Source organism: Microchirus variegatus (genome assembly GCF_963457635.1).
Source record: "Microchirus variegatus genome assembly, chromosome: 20".
Lineage (NCBI taxonomy): Eukaryota > Metazoa > Chordata > Actinopteri > Pleuronectiformes > Soleidae > Microchirus > Microchirus variegatus.
The window spans coordinates 5699349-5719260 of NC_139821.1; the positions used below are offsets into that span (position 1 = coordinate 5699349).

General features: G+C 39.1%; 1 protein-coding gene across 1 annotated transcript in view; it reads right to left on the bottom strand.

The window, feature by feature from the left end:
* Window positions 1-3200: 3200 nt before the first annotated feature.
* The window catches only part of apaf1 (apoptotic peptidase activating factor 1), a 39313-nt gene continuing 22601 nt past the window's right edge, over window positions 3201-19912 (bottom strand). Inside the window, exon 27 of the mRNA XM_083907147.1 lies at window positions 3201-4927. Within this exon, the coding sequence (XP_083763273.1) occupies window positions 4781-4927 (147 nt within the window). The 3' untranslated portion in view covers window positions 3201-4780. The remainder of the gene's footprint in view (window positions 4928-19912) is intronic.

Genomic DNA, 19912 nt, shown 5'->3' on the forward strand with positions numbered 1-19912 from the left:
CATTAACTGAAAACACAACAAAAGCAGAAAACACAACAACAATAACTGAAAACACGACAATAACTTAAACACAACAACAACTGAAAACACGACATTAACTTAAAACACGACAACAATAACTGAAAACACGACATTAACTTAAAACACAATGACATTAACTTAAAACACAATGACATTAACTGAAAACACAATGACATTAACTTAAAACACAATGACATTAACTGAAAACACAACAAGATTAAAACACAACTTTAACTTAAAACAAAACGACAACACGACTTTAACTTTAAAAAACAACATCAACTGAAAACACAACAAAAGCAGAAAACACGACGACAATAACTGAAAACACGATATTGACTTAAAACACAATGACATTAACTGACAACACGACGACATTAAAACACGACTTTAACTTAAAACACAACGACATTAAAACACACATAATTACAAAAAAAAAAAAAACATGACTATAAACTAGCCTACGCTTGTTTAATGCTAATGCTTTAACAATTTTTTCTGGTCACTAATAAGTTAACCAGTTAACTTATTATGTAACTATTACCAATCATAGCCAAAGTAATAATGATTGTACTTGTAGATAGTTGTTACATGAATCATTGTACAACATTTGAAGGCAATATCTCCATCAGTCTGGAAGATAAAGCCGGAAATGTGTTTTTAGCATAATAAATTAATTAATTTGCTAATTAATAATAAAGCTACAAAGATAGGGATAATTCTCAGGTGGTATGTGATGCCCATGCAAAATTTGAAGCCAATACCTGCAATACTTTGGAAGATACAGGCGAAAATACGGTTTTTATATCATTAATTAATTAATTAACTAATTAATAATAATGGTAGACAGATCAAAATCAATAAGGATCATCTACAGGGTATATGTGACCCATAAAAAAAATAAGAAAATGTAATCTCAAACGCCTTTCCAGTTATCGCGTTAACGGCTAAAATCTGCTGACGCGCGAGACCGATTCCATAATATCCGCATTTCTCGCGGATATAATTAGCCAGACATTAGCTAACATAGTAGAAAGTCTTACCTTAAACCAGGTCTTCTTTGGTCTGGCCCTCTTCTTCTGTGCAGAAATCCGAGAGCACTGCTCATTTGTAATCCATACATGTATATTCCATGTGTAAATTATTTATTTTTGTATTTAAAAAACAAAAACAAAAAAACACACTGCTAACAGGTGTAGGCAGGTGCAGGTGAGAGCGCAATTACGTAGTCCGTGACACTCACCCTCGCGGTGTCGCTGAGCGTCTTCGCACCGCGTCACATTTTCCCTTTTTCCAACCAACCGCCTCAGTTTTGCTTTAAAATAAATGTTTCTTCGACAATTTATTGGTTTTACCAAGTTTTGACCCATTTTTAGACCGTAGTTCGGGCCAACGTACGGCGTACAACCTACATCCACACCGTCCGACGTTACAATGCCACCGGAAATGTCGCCTTGATATGATAGACGACGGGCACGCAGCAGCGCCCCCGTGTGGCTGAAGAGGGAACAACATTATTATTTTTCCTTTTCTTTTTTTTTCTTCTTCTTGTATTTCATTCCAGATTTGTGTATATTTGTATTAAAATAACTAAAATTTATTTTCAGTTTATATCTGTTTATATATTTATTTTTAATGTCAATGGTTCTCAAACTGTGAGGCGAGTACCACCAGTGGTACACAAGCTTCCTCTGCAGGAAATCAGAAATATTGTTCTACTTTATCCCAATCACATAGGAATTGAGGAATTTTATTTTATTTTATATATTTTTTGTATAATTCGTTAAATAATAGTAGAGTTTATAATATATATACTAAATAAATACATGCACTGTACTGATTAAGAGAGACTGTAATAACAACACTTTCAAAATATGAATTCATTAATTAATAAAGTACCGATGAATCATTCCTGTATATTTCACCAGTCGCTGCGTCCACACGTATTAATCCATTACTAAGGTCAGGAGTGGATGTCTGAGTTCTTCAAGCTTAATGAAAGTCCACTGATGGATGTGACGACAGAGTGACGTTTCACAAATAAATCACATCATTTGAACGTGAACAACACCTCGTGTTCGTTATGAATTGCTAATGAATTGTTGCGTGCAGTGGTTACACGCGCAGACACACACACACACACACACACACTCGTGTCTGGTCTCAAGAGCAAAGTTATTAGAAATCGTTATGGATATGAGAATGTGACGAACGCGGTGTCCTAGGACAGAATGGCAGCTGCCAAATCTGTGAAATCTGTTCCAGTAGCTTGATTGGTCCAGATGTTTTGATTTATTTGCGTCCACTTTACACCGACGGCTCTGTCTCTGGAGGGTCACTTTGAGATTTTACATTTTTTGAACAGCAGTGAGTTAGATTTAGGCAAATAATCACAGCTAGATAAAAAAAAGGACCATTGATGGTGCATAAAATGAACCTATTCCGATTTTGTTACTTGGTCTTTGTAAACAGACACGAAGTAACATTATTTGTATTCAATAATATGATTTGCTTTATTATAAATTCGATCAGCTACTGTGCCTATTCAGAATATATGAAAAACACATTTATAAAAAGAGATATTTCTACCCATGACTTCATGTGTGTTTGCAGAAGTGATGAGGTATCTTGAATGCATCTCATTAGCTGCTCCCATTAGTTCTAGGATCTTTGTTTACACATAAAATGATGAGCTACAGCTTTAAAAACAGCTAGTTTAGAATATATTCTGGGAAAAACAATTTAATTCTCCTGTGCAAAAACACTGAAACCTCCCTCTTTACCACTGTGAACAGGTTTTTGAACACGATGTAATTTATTTGTCTCGACAACATCGGGTGCGAATCAATGTTCTCAGTCGCATCTGGAGTGAAAACAGGAGGTGACGCCGGACGTAATGAGTGTCAGCCGAGATTCAGTCAGTCAAGAGATTAAAAAGAGAAAAAAAACAGTTAAACAGCAGCTGAGATGCAGAAGAGGAGGAGGAGGACGTGGAGGGAAATTATCTGCCACACACAAACAGAGAGACATTATCACACAAGTCAGGTCATTAAAAGCTGGGCAGGCGACCAGATGAGGAAAGACAACGCACACGGACGTTATAGATTATGTAATTTAATCTGTTATAAATTACACTCACACTGGAGCACATCGTACAACGGCGTCAATACATCCTGAGCAGAGACATCGATATTTCAACAATTACGTGTAACACAGAGGAAAAAAATCTGTTGATTTAAAAAGTATCGCTGTGTGAAAATGTTTAAAAATGTCCATTTGTTGTCCTGTTGTTGTACACTTGTGTTGTCAAATCAAAGTCATATTGCGTTTTAAATAGTCTCAACATGAAATAACACTTTCAAAAAGATTGTTAAACGTACTCTTAAACTTAAAATGTGAGTTTTGTAGGTAAAATAAAAAAAAAAGAAGAAGAAGAATGCCTGTAAATTTTATCACGGTTAGAAATGTGAATTACAAATCACATTGTGCAAAATTCTTTCATAGAAAACATTTATCTGTGATTCAAAAGTACAAACAGAGGCTTTAAAGAGATTTTTAGGTTCAATTTTGAATGAGAACCCATTAAAACTTTAGCATGCTATCAAATTTTAATGCTTTCTGTCCATGCTGGTGGAGTGGAAAGGCAAAAACCAGTATATTTCACCTGCAGTGATCCCATTCAGGCTTAAGGCTGCAGTGTTTTTAAACGGCTCAGAACAGTTTGTAGTAAACATGCAAAAGACTGACTCTCACACACTCACACACACACACACACACACTTAATTTAAAAAAACAACACAGCACAGAGCAGTCAAAAGCACTTCTTGCACGGCTTCGTATGGATCTGCAGACGGTGCACAGTAGCTTCTATCGATTACGAACAGCGGAGCGGAAAACAACTCTCATCCCGTGCACTCATGTTCAGCCCTGAAATTATTCACATTTTAATTGACGCAATAACAATCGCGCTTCTTGATAAGCGATAAATTAGTCTGAGCCGTGAGCCGACCCCTGTGTGTGTGATCGATGAGGACTAAACAAGAGTTTTTGTTTAGGCTGTTTTATAGGAAATCTGTCTGGGTTCATGTACAAAACAGGAAAAAATTCGGGGCAGGAATCTTTATCTTTAAAGGCTTCACTCGCCTCTTTGGTGATTGTCAAACTTTTTAGGTTTACACATAGTTTTTGCGGTTTTTTTTGCCCTTAAATGTAGGGTGGGAGATAATTTTTTAAACTGCATTGCTTAAAATCCTCTTCACAACCTGCGATTGTAACCAATTAATTAATGCATTGTCACAAAAATACATAAACAGGCCTGAAAAATCATCCAATCACATTGAAAGGCCCGAACAAATGATTTGGAACTGCCATCTATCGCTCTGATGCGCTTCTAGGCTGTATTTTTTTTTTTTTTTTATGAAACAGCTCCACTATGTATTGTTTTGAAATATAAAAAAAATTACGCAAAATATTTTTAGCTTTCTGTGAAAATCCCAGAGAATGACATGGTAAAAAAAATTAAAAACTTGTTACACTGTGCAAATCATATTTAACACAAAATGAACACAATTAATTTTTAATTCATAGCTGGTTGAAAAAGGGAATTTTACGAAGTGTCTACAATTCCCTGTTATTATTACTGTTGTTGAGTGAAAAGAGAGTGTGTGATTCTGCCCACTTTGAGTTTTGAAAGTGTACCATTTTTTTGTAGCCGTTTTTTTGGTTTCCCCGTCGTTTGATTTAGCACCGGTCGTCATGGTCACACCACCCTCTGCAGGATGTAGAGGATGCCGATGCTGTCGATGGTGACAAAGGTGGAGAAGTCGGACGACACGTGGATCCGCTTTAAAGCACTTCCCGCCGGGTAGAAGGTCTGCCGGGCCTCGCCTTGTTCCACATCCCACCACTGGAGAACGAGAGAGAGAGAGTGTTTTTAGCTCATAGCAAGTAAATAAAGACAGAGCGAAGTAACATTATGTATCGGCGCTTTTCCACTATACAGTTCCAGCACGACTCGACTCGGCTCAGCACAGACTTGACAGTACTTAGTAGTACCGCTAATGGAAAAAGCAAAATGAGTCAAGTTAAAAGGGACCCCGTGTTTTATCCGTTAAAGGTCCCATGTGTGTGATTTAGCGACATCTAATGGTGAGACGGTGGATTTACAACAATTGCCTCCATTTTCCGACGAATGCCAGGGAACTACGGTGGCCTTTGGGTGACAGAAATGATGCAGAGAGTCTGAATTGGTCGATGTATTCGCAGAAACCCGGTGGAATTACAATGTGAACAGTTTTGATGGCTAATTGGTGCTTTAATAATTTAATTCTATTAATTTTATTCATGATTAACACTAACTCATTTCCTGGGAGACAACGTGGCCTGGATGATTGATAATATATTCTCAGATTCAAATTCAGCTGCATATCAATTTGATTTGGGCACATTATAAGAAAAGTTTTCAGGAAAATAAAGCACTGCCAAATTATAATGACAAATTCTCATTTAATTTAGAATAAAGCCAGATAAAGCATTCTCATAGCAAGCACAACGCACTTTTCAAGGTCAAACAATAGGCTGTATAACATACTGTGTATCGTCTACGTATAGATTATCAATTATAGATGTAATCTATATTGTTTCATCACAGGGATGAAGGAGGAGAGAGAGCGTGAGATGTGTGGCTGGACAAAGAAAGACGGACAAGATGAAGGACGGGATCGATGGAAGGATGCGCTCGGTGACGACGGGGGAATGAGACTCTTAAAGGGTAATTGGACGCGAGTTGAAGGAAATATGGCTGTTGGCTGGGCTGGGAGCAGTGCCAGCTCAAAGAAAGACATAACACTCGGACGCCTGCACACACACACACACACACAAACGCACACACACTTTTGTGTATAAAATACAGAAAATAAAAAAATTAAATGAAAAAAAGAAGAAGAAGGACAACGAGACTGAATTTCAGGACAAACAAAAAAGGGGATTAGCAGAGAGATGAAGGAAAGAGCTGCTGCTGAGTAAATGTTTGAAAGAGTCAATGGAGGGAGGGAGAGTGTGCGAGTGTGTGTGTTCTTGTTATTATGTGGCATAAACGCACATGGACACCAAGGGTGAATTCCAATTCCTTGCTTAACCCTCAATCTCAAAAATGCGCGCTCCCTCTAGTGCAAGTGCTGTCCCGATTCTCAGAAAAATTAAATTGAGGGGCGAGTTTAAGCGCTGTATCGCCCTCAATATTGAGATTTTCCGAGGCCACCCTTGGGAGCAAGGGCTACCCAGAATGCATTGCGTGTTTTGCCATAACAAAGATGGCGCCGAAAGCAGCGAAACGAGTACGCTACAAATTAAGCATTTTCTTTGTTAATAGAGATATAAAAATGATGAAAACCATTGTATTATCTTAGTTTTGGCCCATATTATGGATTACTGACGTCATTGTTGCGTAACATTTATCTTACGATCTTTTGTCAATAGCCAGACGGTGCGGACAAGCAATCGTTTGCTATTGTTTACTTTTCAATAGGCCGTGGTGTGTGGTCACTGTCAGCTGAATATGTCTGTGGTTGTGGTATTTGTATGAGTATCATCTTATAACTGACAACCTAATAACTTGACTGACAAACGGATCGTAATAAATAATCGTGACGTAAATGTGTTCTTCTTCTTCTTCTTTTTTGGAGTTGACAGACTGGACGCAGCTTTCGCGTTATTCTGCCCCCCACAGTCTGAAGACGTATCTGCATTTAAGGCATTTCTAGGTGACAAAATAACCCTCAACACTTTGGTTTTGAGGGCCGGTTAAGTTAGGAATTGGAATTGGCTCCAAAACCGGGTCCTAATGAGGCAGAACCTCGTTTCTGAGGAACTGGGATTGCGGTTTAAGAAATTAAGAAGCTTGGTGCAAACCTCTCCCTCTCTCTTCTCTCTATATGTGTGTGAAAATGATGTAGGCACCAGAGTAAGACAGGATTTATTATGAGGAGGGGAAAAAGTAGCCCAGTAAATCACTGTGTTGAATGATTCACACTGAAGGACAGTGACAAGGCTACTAGACGCCGTGGAATGAATATTTATGGATGTGGATGAGAGAGCGACAGAAATGAGACGAGGAACAAAGGCAGATTGGTTTGATTGAAAGCTGCAGCGCTGAGTTTTTTTTAAGTGATTTTCTTTACGCGTTGTCGCCATTACTGTTCTTTAAACGGAACGTAAGCGTATACACGTTTGCTTGTATTTGTTTTTGTTTAGGAGAACGGAAAAAAGAAGAAGGAGGAAATCTGCGAGACATTAATCATCGCAACAGGAAGTGTGATTTCATGAGCGCTTGTGTCTCCTGCGGGAGTGAACACAGTTGATATCAATAGCAACACTATGAGACCACTGATTTATGGGGGCGCTAGTGAGGCACGTAGTTAGACGCTAAATGACTCGGGGAGAACACGTTGATTTCTGAGGACAAACCCCGCCCCCAGGGTGTGTTTACTGTGTGTATTTGTGTTTCCGTCTTGGGGGTTTTCTTCGCGGTGGCCAGATTTATTTGCAGACATGCAGCGAGCGAGCGAGCAGCGGCGTCCTCGCCTCCTCCTGTGGTGCTGAGGTTGCTGAAATTAACTTGAAGAATGGCTGGAAAATGTGGGCTGAAACTGTGTTCTCTGTTCTGTGTACAGTGCATGAATACTAATGACAGACACACACACACACGGTACGGCCAAGTGGGAATGTGTCCACAAAGACAAGTGACTATATTAGCATTTAAGTCACACAGACTTATTTATAATGTGTTGATTACGATCTCAAATATAGATTAGACGTATATATGACATATAAAATGATGTCTCTTAGGCCTGTTCAACTAATGTAGGCCTTTCATGATTTAAAATGAACAAAACATATAATATTTTGTGTTTATCGGTGCTGGTGGATGAGTGATGATTAATCGATTACTAAATGAATGGTCAACTATTTTGATAATCAATTCATCGGTTTGAGTTTTTTTTTTCATGATTAAAACAAGATTTCTGATCGTTTCAGCTTCTTAAATGTGAACATTTTCTTCATTTCTTGCTCCATAGAACAAAGAAATCATTAAAACTGAATCTTTTTTAATTTGTGGACAAAAACCCAAGACATTTGAGAGGTTTGACAAACACTGATCAATATTTTTCTCCATTTTCTGGACCAAACGGTTACTCGAGTAATCAAGAAAATACTCGATAGATGAATCGATTATGTATATTATCGTTAGCTGCAGTTCTAAACCCTATCTTGCTAATGCTAATGGCTAAAATGCAAATAAATAACATAAATAATAATAATACTGAACTGCAGGTTTTTTCATGAATTCTTACCTTTATTTTAAGGGTTTTTAGGTTTCAGGTGCAGCATTTATGATTTCATTACACTCGTAGTGTGAATTGTTCTTTAGCTTTTGTAGAAATGTTTGGCCCAGAAAGATTTATATGTTAAGTATATGTTATTTCATTTGTTAAAAAGAATGAGATAAATGGATCACTTACACCTACTTTGCCATGTTTAGATATATGACATTGTTAAATGCCAATAAATCTAGAGCTGCAACTAATATTTTTCGTAATTGATTAATCTGTCGATTATTTTTCCCGATTTAATCGTTTGCTCCATAAAATTGCAGAAAATGTTGATCAGTGTTTGTCAAACCTGGAAATGACGACGTTCTCAATGTCTTGTTATGTCCACAAAGGAAAATGTTCACATTTAAGAGGCTAAAACAATCAGAAATCTTGTTTTAATAATGAAAAAAGCTTCAAACTGATTAATCGATTATCAAAATAGTTGACGATTAATTTAGTAATCGATTAATCGTTTCAGCTCTAAATAAATCGTTTATTACTCGTATTTTTCAGCATCTTCTTCTTTTTTTCAGGACCAAATAACTGACTAATTGAGACGATAACCAGCCGGTGAATTGATGACGAGAATAACCATTTTATAGTCACGTTATTGTATTTGCACACATTTACATGCTGTGCTGACATGAGAAGCTGAAAAGAAAACGCAACCGCAAACTTGGGAGACACGAAACATACAACAAAAAAGAAAGACAGACGAACCCTCCTTATCTATGAAGCCACAACCATTCTGCATGTTCAGATAAGCTCGCTCTCAGCGTCACACACACACACTCACACACACACGCACATTCTTGTACTTGCTGCATACTGAGGACCGGGTAAAAGAGCTGACAAAGTGAGGACCAGCATTTCCACTTTATAAATCAGCACAATTGAAAATATCTACTTCATGAATGACATCTACTAAAAATTGACCCAAAATTTGGCAAAAACGTCATACTGTACTGTCATCCAAAATTTGAAAAAAAATTGACCCAGAACTTTTGGTCCAACATTTGAAAAAAAAGTGATGCAAAATTTTTGGTCCAACATTTGAAAAAAAAATTGACGCACAATTTTTGGTCCAAATTTGAAAAAAAAAAATTGGACCCAAAATGTTTGGTCCAAAATTTGAAAAAAAATTGGACAAAAAAATTGATGCAAAATTTTTGGTCCAAAATTTGAAAAAAAAAATTGGACCCAAAAATTTGTAAATAAAATGGACAAAAAAATTGATGCAAAATTTTTGGTCCAAAATTTGAAAAAAAAAATTGGACCCAAAATGTTTGGTCAAAAATTTGAAAAAAAATTGGACAAAAAAATTTATGCAAAATTTTTGGTCCAAAATTTGAAAAAAAAAATTGGACCCAAAAATTTGAAAAAAAAATGGACAAAAAAATTGAGGCAAAATTTTTGGTCCAAAATTTGAAAAAAAAAATTGGACCCAAAATGTTTGGTCAAAAATTTGAAAAAAAAATGTACGCACAATTTTTGGTCCAAAATTTGAAAAAAAAAATTGGATCCAAAATGTTTGGTCCAAAATTTGAAAAAAATTTTGACGCAAAATGTTTGGTCCAAAATTTGACAAAAAAAGTCATACTATATACTATGTCGTCCCAATTTTGATTTTTTTTTTTTTTTTGACAAACAGAGTATAGCATGTTATAGCAACCTAAGGAAGTGATTTCAATGAAAACAAATTGAGGACCGACCAAAATGTCCTCACTCCGTAAAAATGTCCTCACTTTGTTGGTTAAAAACCCTCACTGGTCCTCAGTATGGCGCAAGTACAAGAACGCACACACACAGGTCAAAATCACATCTGGGGAAGCTGAGATACCTGCTGTATCTGCATGTGTGTGTGGTGTGGAACAGCACAGGGACACCAAATCTCCTCCGACAGTCCCCTCGGTGCCGACTCTGGCGAGGCTAAATACGTCTGTTGTTTAGACGACCTGACAGGGAGTCAGCGGCGGGTTACGTAACAAAAATACCTGTCCGCGCGTCGAAGGCCCGAGAGATGCTTACGTGTGAGTGAGCGCCTTTTTCAGAAAAAGGTGGCGGAGGGGAAGTAATTAATCTTCTCCTCTCCAAACATAAATAGCTCACGTACAGAGTCCAGAGTCCGGAGGGAGAAGGAACAGTTTTCTTACACAGGGTTTTAGAAAAAAAAATCACGAAGACTCGACTGACGACCGGCGGGAGGGGACGGGGTTTACAGACCAGCTGGAGAAGATTCAAACGATTGTGAGAGGCCAAAGGGAAAAGTGAGGGATTTAATGTGTGTGTGAGAGATAGAGATAGAGAGTCAGAGAGCAGGCAAAGAGTCCTGCTGAGAAAGAAACAGTGTGACACCGAGTCTCAATTATTCATCCAAGGTTCTGTCCACTAAAATATTGATGCCCAGACAATTCACTACACATTTCCCACTTACACTTCCTTTCTTCCTTCCTCTCTTACTATTCTTAGATCTCACTTATAACTAGTAATGGCTCGATTATTGGGGACTGAGCCAGTACGATTGATTGGATATCAAAGAAAATCCAATATGATCCAAAAAGCTTTCAGTATATCACATTAATGCTCTAGAAATGTATTAGACCACCACCAGAAGCCACAGCTGCCACAAATTAACCGCACTGCTAATTATGAAAATCCTTTTTTTTTTGTTTCTATACCCGTATGTAGAAGCTCTTTCATATTTAATTCTAAAATATCATTATTAAATGTTAAAAAACTAGTATAGTAAAGTACATTATTATTTCTTCAAATTATAGTCATTTACTCGCATTCCTGAATAGAAAAATTAAGATTTAGTGGTTGAATGTTGATTCTTGAGCGCAAATGTTGGATATAAAAGGGTGGATTTACAGTCTGCTACAGCTTTTCGTGCCATGAAAACGTACACTCTCTTATGTTGAGATCAAAACGCACTGCAAACAACACGGAACAACGCGTTTTTTTGACAGAATGGAGGAGCCAGATTAATCCGTCCTCTCACACTCTTACACCTACGGTCAATTTAGAGTGTTCGAATTTGCCTTATCCCCAAAATCTGCATGTTTTTGGACTATGGGAGGAAACCGGGAGAACCTGGAGAAAACCCCACGCGCACATACAGGGAGAACATGCAAAACTCCTGAGTCAAAGAAATGACGCCAAAATCTGTAAAACAAAGATAGAAACAGTTTATGACAACATTCGTGTAAGATAGTGTGTGAGAGAGAGGGAGCGAGCTGGAGTACTACATTTAGTCTTCGCTCTTCCTCATTTCATCTCTGTATGTTTGGCGCACACACAGACACACACACACACACACACACAGACACACACAGACACACAGACACACACACACACACACACACACACACACACACACACACACACACACACACACACACACACACACACACACACACACACACACACACACACACACACACACACACACACACACACACACACACTCACACACACGCACAACTTCTTCAGCCAGAGACAATTAACCCGGGCTTAATGAGCAGCGCAGGGGAAACAAGTGCCTCCCAGAGACAGATAAATATTTCACCAGCCTGTGTGTTTATACCCCAAGCCTGACAACAAGAGCACAGAAAAACCAGGCCGAGTTCCTTCCAAGCACGACTCTTTCTTTGTCTCATGTCTGGATTTAAAAAAAAAAAACAACAGAAAATGCAAATTCAAGGAGAAGTCAAGGGAGTCAAGGACATAAAGAATCTACACTGCTAGTCTGGAGGTATTTTGGCCACATGGAAAAGAACGTGTGCACGAGGAAAATGAACTGTAATCTCAGGAACAGGAAGAGAGGCTAAAAGAACCCAGAACAGAACAATGGCTTATGAAGAAAGAAAAAAAAAAAGATAAGGCCTGTTTTGCATCTCATGTGAGCGTGTAGTTATTTTTAGAGGTGGGTCTGCTGCTACGCTGGAGCGGCACTGCGGGATGCTCACTTCTGAGACAGCATGAAGACGGAATACTGTACATACGGACGTATCCATTATTGCTCTCTCAATATTTCAGTTCAAAAAATATACTCACTGGAATAACTGCCATGTGGTCCAGCAGAGGGCAAATAAGTAAGCACAGCTTGGCCTTATGGCGTGGAACGGTTCTGTACTGTAGATAATAAATACCCTTCCCTTGGGGTACTAGAGGAATACGGTGCGGTACGGGGTGGAGATAAACCCACGACAGTCAGATGATTGGGGCGACATCGGCAGTCTATTATCATACAAAGTTTGACAGCCACAAACCGAGTAGAATAAATAGAGCTGTTGGATGTCCTCGGGTGTTGTTCGCTGTGTTGTTGTCCGTTGATATGATATGGTACGATACGGTACGATAAGGTACGATACAATACGGTGCGGTACGATAGGATAGGTTACGATACGATACAGCACGGAACGATACGACAAGGTGCGATACGATAAGGTACGATACAGTATGATGAGATACGGTACGGTACGATGCGATGCAGTATGGTACGGTATGATAAGGTACGATAAGGCACGATAAGGTACGATATGTGCGGTACGATATGTGCGGTACTATATGTGCGGTACGATGCAATACGAGATGGAGTTTGCTAGCCTGCCTCATTAAAATCACTTATGATCAGCAGACCGATGATCTCTCTTGTTTGCTGTTGTCACACCGGTACAACATCGCTACGTGTCTCACTGACACGGGCTATCGGGCCATCGGGCACACTCTTCTCCAAGTCCAAACGCAAGGCCTGATTGAGGGCTTTACTGTTCCCAACCGTACCGTACTGTACCAAAGTGAACCGTACCGTGATGGAAACAAAAGCGTTAGCTCCACTTTGTTGAAAAGGGATCAGGGAAAAAGCATCAGAGAAGAAGTAGGTTCTACAACGTAGATGAGACAAATCTGAGAACTCACCTGTGAGCGTTGCTGCTAGCACCACTACAACGAAGCAGTTAAGCACAAGAATAAATAACGTGATTGTTATTTCTATCTCTGCGCCAACTTCTAGGTACTACACAAATAAACTTGCCTTGCCTTCTAAGGGAGTGAGGAGGATGATAGTAAATGGTAATTGCAAGGTTGGATGGTCCACACATGGCTTGGCAAACCTCACGGTGCAAATCTGTATATAAAAAATAAATCATGTTGGTTCGATAACCCGATCCATCCCTCAGAGAGGTGAGTGCACTTGTTCTCTTCACCTCCATCCTTTTCCCCTTCAGTTCTTCTCTAATCAAACAACTTGCCTCTTGATGTCTGACAGATCAGCCGTCCATCAAATATCTCCTGAGGGAAGGTCAGTGCAACCTCCATTCCTCCATTTCATCACAACTCTCCTTCCTCCCACTTAGTTTTACCGTATAATAGTTTGCTGCCCTTCAAGGCCTTAGGCTAAATGATGACGGCCCACGCTGGGGAAGGCAGGAAGGAGGCAGATTATCACCAGTCGGATTATTGCAATCTCAAGTGATCTGATACGAGTTCTAGGGAGAAATACTGCAGGCAAGTAAGCAACATGTACTCCCAATTAGCAGGTATTATTGGGAGTTTCTTTGATTCTTGTCATGAAGATGCATTTTTGTATATTTTCACCATCTTATTTGTAAAAACAATGCTTAACCATTTAATCTAAGACTCAAAATGTCCGTTTGCTTGTTTTAACCATAAAGGGGGCAGAAAATGCCCTGTAAGTAAGTAGCTTTTGCCCATTTTTCCAGAGTAACTTTGAATATCTGACAGTTATTTACAGTTTACTGCATGTTAAAATAGTGTATTAACAATTTAAATTGTAGAAAAAACACAAACCAAAGTTTGTACACAAACCCCGGATTTTGTGTGTGAAATTTGAAATATGAACAATATAAAACATATTTAAAACAACATTTGTTTGAGTTTTTGTCTCAATGTCCAAAAACAGGCAAAAAAAACAACCTATATACATGTCTCTCCTCTCTAGCGACAAAGACACTGATTTGCCAGGTTCCTGCAACAGCACGAGTGAAATCACCGTAATAACCACAACATGTTGGCTTTGACATGCAACTTCTTAGCTCTCAGAAACCGTTGAAATGTTTCCGACATCGCAAACTGTCGCGTAATTGCAGTAATGCAAAGTGAATTTGCATGTGAATGAATCCCCGTCATCGTGGCGTTATGTACACGGCTGGGAATTGACACTGAAGCCAATCAGAGCAGAAGCTGATAAAAAAACATAAGTGTGTGCCGAGTAACACCCGCTCATACCCGGGATTAAACAGTGTTTTTTGACAAGTGGGAATGTGTGCAAGGGAGAACCACTGTGCACGGGGAATTCAAGTGTTTGCATCCAGCGAGGAAGCAACACTTTCAACACTAACATGAGGTTGACAGAAAAGACAAAGAAAGAAAGAAAGAAAGTAACAGCGGGGGAGGAAAAACTAAGGTGTGAAACGGAGAGGTAACAATGAACGGAGACAACATTAGGCGAAGGCCCGGTGGGAACATGGAGGCAGAGACGTACGGAATGAAAGAGCGGCAAGCGTCAGAGAAGGTGAGACGAGGTGAAATTGTTTCCGTCGGCTGATAAGTGATGTCTGACAACAGCGGCGGTAGGAGACGACTGTCATCTAAAAACACCGCCACCCAACTGGGAATACACTGTTGTCCACGAGGTGTCGAAGTGTGTGAAGACAATTAAAGAAGAAAACTGTTAATGCCAACAACAGGTGTTGGTCGCATTGAAAGACTTTTTTTGCTACTGCCAAAACTACTACTGAGTCTGCGTTCCTGTGCTGTGGAGGCGTACACTCTTAGAAATTAGGGTTCCAAAAGGGTTCTTCTACAAGGGCTGAGGTTCTACATGGAACCATTTGCTTCAGAAGAAAGGGTTTTTCAAGGGTTCTTGGTAACACTAATAGTTCCAGTAAGAACCATTTTGATCCAGAGAACCCTTTAAAACCCCTTTCCTAAATAAAGGGTTTTAAAAGGGTTCTTGGTGGAATCCTCCAAAAGGGTTCCAGGTGGAACCTTTATAAAAAAAGTTCTAGCTGGAGCCAAAAAGGGTTCTCCTATGAGGAAAAGCCGAAGAACCTTATATGGTTCTACTTAGCACTTTTATTTCTAAGAGTGTAGCTTCGGAAGGAAGTCTGAAGAAAGGGGCTTGGACATTCGAATTCAAATCTCCAACCCTACCTTTAAATGTTGCTCACAGATTATATCAATGTTTCAGGAAAACAACTCTTTTTTTCTTTAAACTTTAGCATTCAATTAAAAACGGCCCGATGCAGAACAACAATAGCTGATGTTGAGCGTTTGCTGTTGGCTTTTTACGGCTGCTTTGAGTCTCTCCGACTTTGGCTTGTGTTGGGTGTGCAATTAACGTTAGCAGCTATTGGTTCCATGTTTGTTCCTTTGTTATAAATATAGATTATTGTACTTTTACTTTTTTTTTTTAAGACTTTTTCATTTTGGAGCACCCGGTTTTTAAAATGATCTACAACGGATAAACTAAACCATCTTTTGAGTTGCGATGCTAACTGAAGGCTACGTAGGTTCTCCAGCTCACTTGGAGGGAAAGACAGAGGTGAGGGATATTCAGCCTGCAACCAATAATTTCACACATTGTACATTAAACGCCTTGTTATTTATTTTTTTTGCACTGATTAACATCAATGTGCCATACCAATCCATTAGTCAGGGTAAGTCATTACTAAATTGAATTAGCATTTTAAATGTAACTGTGGTTATTTTATTATTTATTTCACATGAATCAATTATAACAAGACTCCGTCACAAGAATTGGTATTTTTCTGTGTTATCTTGTTATCTTCTCCACTGCCCTTTTATTTGTTTTAACCTGGAGGCAGACAGATTAATAAAACAGCTTCTATTAATTGGCCTCGTCCAATTTGTAAAAGTTCGATTGCGAGCCATTTACACATTTATGCTGTGCACTAAAACTTTTATGATTAGCTTTTTCCATGTATTTATACAACATCACTATATCAAATGGAGAAATAAAAGAAGTAAAAAGAAGAGAGGCAGGCCAAATAAAATCAGCATCATCATCAGCTGCCCTGATTTCAAAAGACTGGACACACACACACACACACAAATAATCTGACAACCTCCAATATACGTAGTCATCCATTTTTTATCTACTGTTTTTCTGTTCTATTAAAAGATTAAAAAAAAAAATTGTATTGACTTGCTTTATTTACACGATCAGAGAGCGACGCTCACGCTTACACGCAGATAACGTCTCTGTCTTATTGACGGAGACTCTCTTTGAAGCTGATCACTCGTCACCGAGCGTCAACTCGCACCACTCCCGCGTGGCAACACGAATCAAAGCGGACTGAAAACATGAGACACGACGTTTGTACTTTCATGCCTTCAAATGGAGTCTGAAGCTCCCGCTCCATGTCACACAATAGCAGCAGTGAATATATATTTATTTTTATTATATGAGCATTGGGAGGCTGACAACAATAGTTGTGACAATAGTGTCACGCTTCTTTTTTTATTTCCCTACAGCAACTCATAATCCTTCTGTAACTTCTTCAAACTGCAATTCCTTTCACTGCAGTGTTTACTGACACTACTACGATGAGTACGAGGGCCACGCATGAAGAAAATAATAGGTTTTGCCAAGATTAATCTCAACATGTCGAGATTAAACTCAAAATTTCGAGAATATCAGTGGAATATCATGTCGAGATTTAGGTCAACATGTCGAGATCAAACTGAAAACTTCAAGAAAAAAGTTGGAATATCAAGTCAATATTTAAGTTGGCATGTCAGGATTTAAAATGACATGTCGAGATTAAACTCAAAATTTCGAGAATAACGTTAGAATATCATATCGAGATTTAGGTCAACATGTTGAGATTAAACTCAAAATTTCCAGAATAATGTTGGAATATCAAGTTGAGATTTAAGGTCGACATGTCGAGATTAAACTCAAAATTTCGAGAATAAAGTTGAGATTTAAATCTCGACATGATATTCCAACTTTTGGAATTTTTTTCTTGTAATTTCAAGTTTAATCTCGAACTTGATATGTTCATTGATATGTTAATTAATCTCGTCATGGCTAGGTTACCTAATGAAATCAGCATTTAGCGCTCATTATTTTCCTTCCCTCACATTGGCTTTTCCCCACAGGATTCCTCTCATCGAGCTGTAATGTGTGGCAACTCACTAACTTCAGCAGCCGTGTGATGGATGTATCGTTGAGTCTGATCTGAAACCGGAGGATTAACAGATCAGAACTCATCAGCCCTCCCCGCTGAGGAGTTATCTTCCCCATCTGGCGTTTGACAGCTGGCTTAGCGAAACAGACCCCAGAGATATTGATTAAGGTAAAATAAGGACGGCGTTTGAATCTGAGAAAATGGCTACACTACAGGAACATTTGTATCAGTAATAACAGAGTCATTTTTTCAGTGCTTTTATTTGTTATTCATGTTCGGTTGGTGTGAATTATTCTGGGCTTCTGGGCCTGTGTGTGTGTGTGTGTGTGTGTGTGTGTGTGTGTGTGTGTGTGTTCTTGCAGTTAGGACAAATCTCTTCACACCTGCCGCCTCCCTCTTAGATCATGGCACTGTGACAGATCGACTCATTGGCATTTGGTGATTGCACTTGTCTGTGTGTGTGTGTGTGTGTGTGTGTGTGTGTGTGTGTGTGTGTGTGTGTGTGTACAAGTCCAGGTGTGAGACATGTACAGCATTTCTTAGCGAGACTCACCGCAGAAAAACAGAATAGAGGTTGACCAGTAATGGATTTCTTAAAAAGCCAATAGAATAAAATAGAATATCAGTTTGAATCATGAAAAGGCCGATTCATGAACAACTCCTCCCCGAGGAACTTCAGATATTATGTCATTATATTTCAAGACAATATACAAAAAAAGGTATATTTCCATACTCAGGAGTGCAGATGAGAGGAAATTCACAAGGTTCCTTGAATGCATCAGCAGCATTTGTTTGACTAGCTTGTAAAATTAACACATTAATTGGCTAAAACGATTAATCGGTCGACCTCTCAAAAAGAGGACCGAGCGTACAGCACAATTAATACTCCGTAAAGTGCTCTACGTCGGTTACGGAGACCCCTCTACGTCTCGGGAGAGCCTCTCGAATCTCGAATCCGGCTGCACAAAATATTTTTTAAGTGTTCAATGCTATTCAGCTACTCAACAACAACAACAACAACAACAACAACAACAACAACAACAACAACAACAACAACAACAGTATTTCTCTCTTGGACGCCATTGCTCACTGTAGCCAGAAGCACAACAACCTTGCACAGCGACCCCCATTGATCGGGCGGGAAATTGCAGTATGTATCCGGCACCACGACGGAGAACTATGAAGGCTCGAGGGGTCACCGTGGTTACGCAGTTGGATAACGCATTACGCAGTTGTAGAAATATAATGTGGCTTTAATCAGTGAATTCACACACTCTGCCTTTTTCCCCTGATAGCTAGTTGTTTTGTTTTTTTCATCATAAACTCAACACAGGTAACTACACACAGCAGGGGATCGGGCAAATACACACCCCACACACAAGCCTGCTGTTTCTAATTACATTCACGCCATTCATCAACCATGCAAGAGTCAGAGGGAGTGATTAAAAAATGGGCAAATGAAAACAAACAAGGCGGAAACAAAAGGATGCAAGAAAAACCACAGCTTGAGAGCCGAATAAAAATACGGCATCATTCTATATGTGGAACCAAAAGACAACTAATGAGTCCTCGCGCTAGAAGCCTAATGTTCCATCATATCACCCGATGGGAGGACGACATCAAGCGGCATCACCTCTCCCGCTATAAACCAATAACAACATTGTTCCGTTCAAGCAGCAACAGCAACAAACTGAGTCATTGCGTGTGTGCGCGCTCAGAGAGGATGTGAGCGGCGTAGAGGAGTCTCCAGCGAATCACTAATCCACTTATTTTCATTTGTTTTCCCAATAATTCTCTTCCAGGATTACTTTCACGGCAACTTCATGTCTAATATTAATTTATGCGCCGCTTTCCGAGTGCAAGGTTCCGCTGTGGGACTGTAATCACAGAGAGAAAATTTGGAATGATCATAGTAGTTAATGCTTAGAGGGGCTGTATTTACATGAACACATCACGCATAATAATCTTATCTTGTCCGTACCTCATAAAACATATCTGTGTCAGGCTTCAAATTTCTTTTTCCTCTCCTGAATGTACAGTTTCCTGGAGCTGTGGATCACCGTTGATTCATGCCGTCAAATCAGGCTGGACGTTAATTCTCTATTTCACATCGCCCGGGAAATATTTACCACTGCACTTTTATGTGTATGATTATCTCCCAATGATTAATAACAACAACGCAATTAAATGAGACGGCAGATTCTGTGTATGAGAGCAAGTGAGCGTGATGCTGAGCCCACACCATGTTGGTGCATTCAATGAACCTCACAAATGTCATTACCTATATACCGTCCTTGAAACAAAAGTGAGCTGCTGCTGCCACCTTGTGGTAAAAAATCA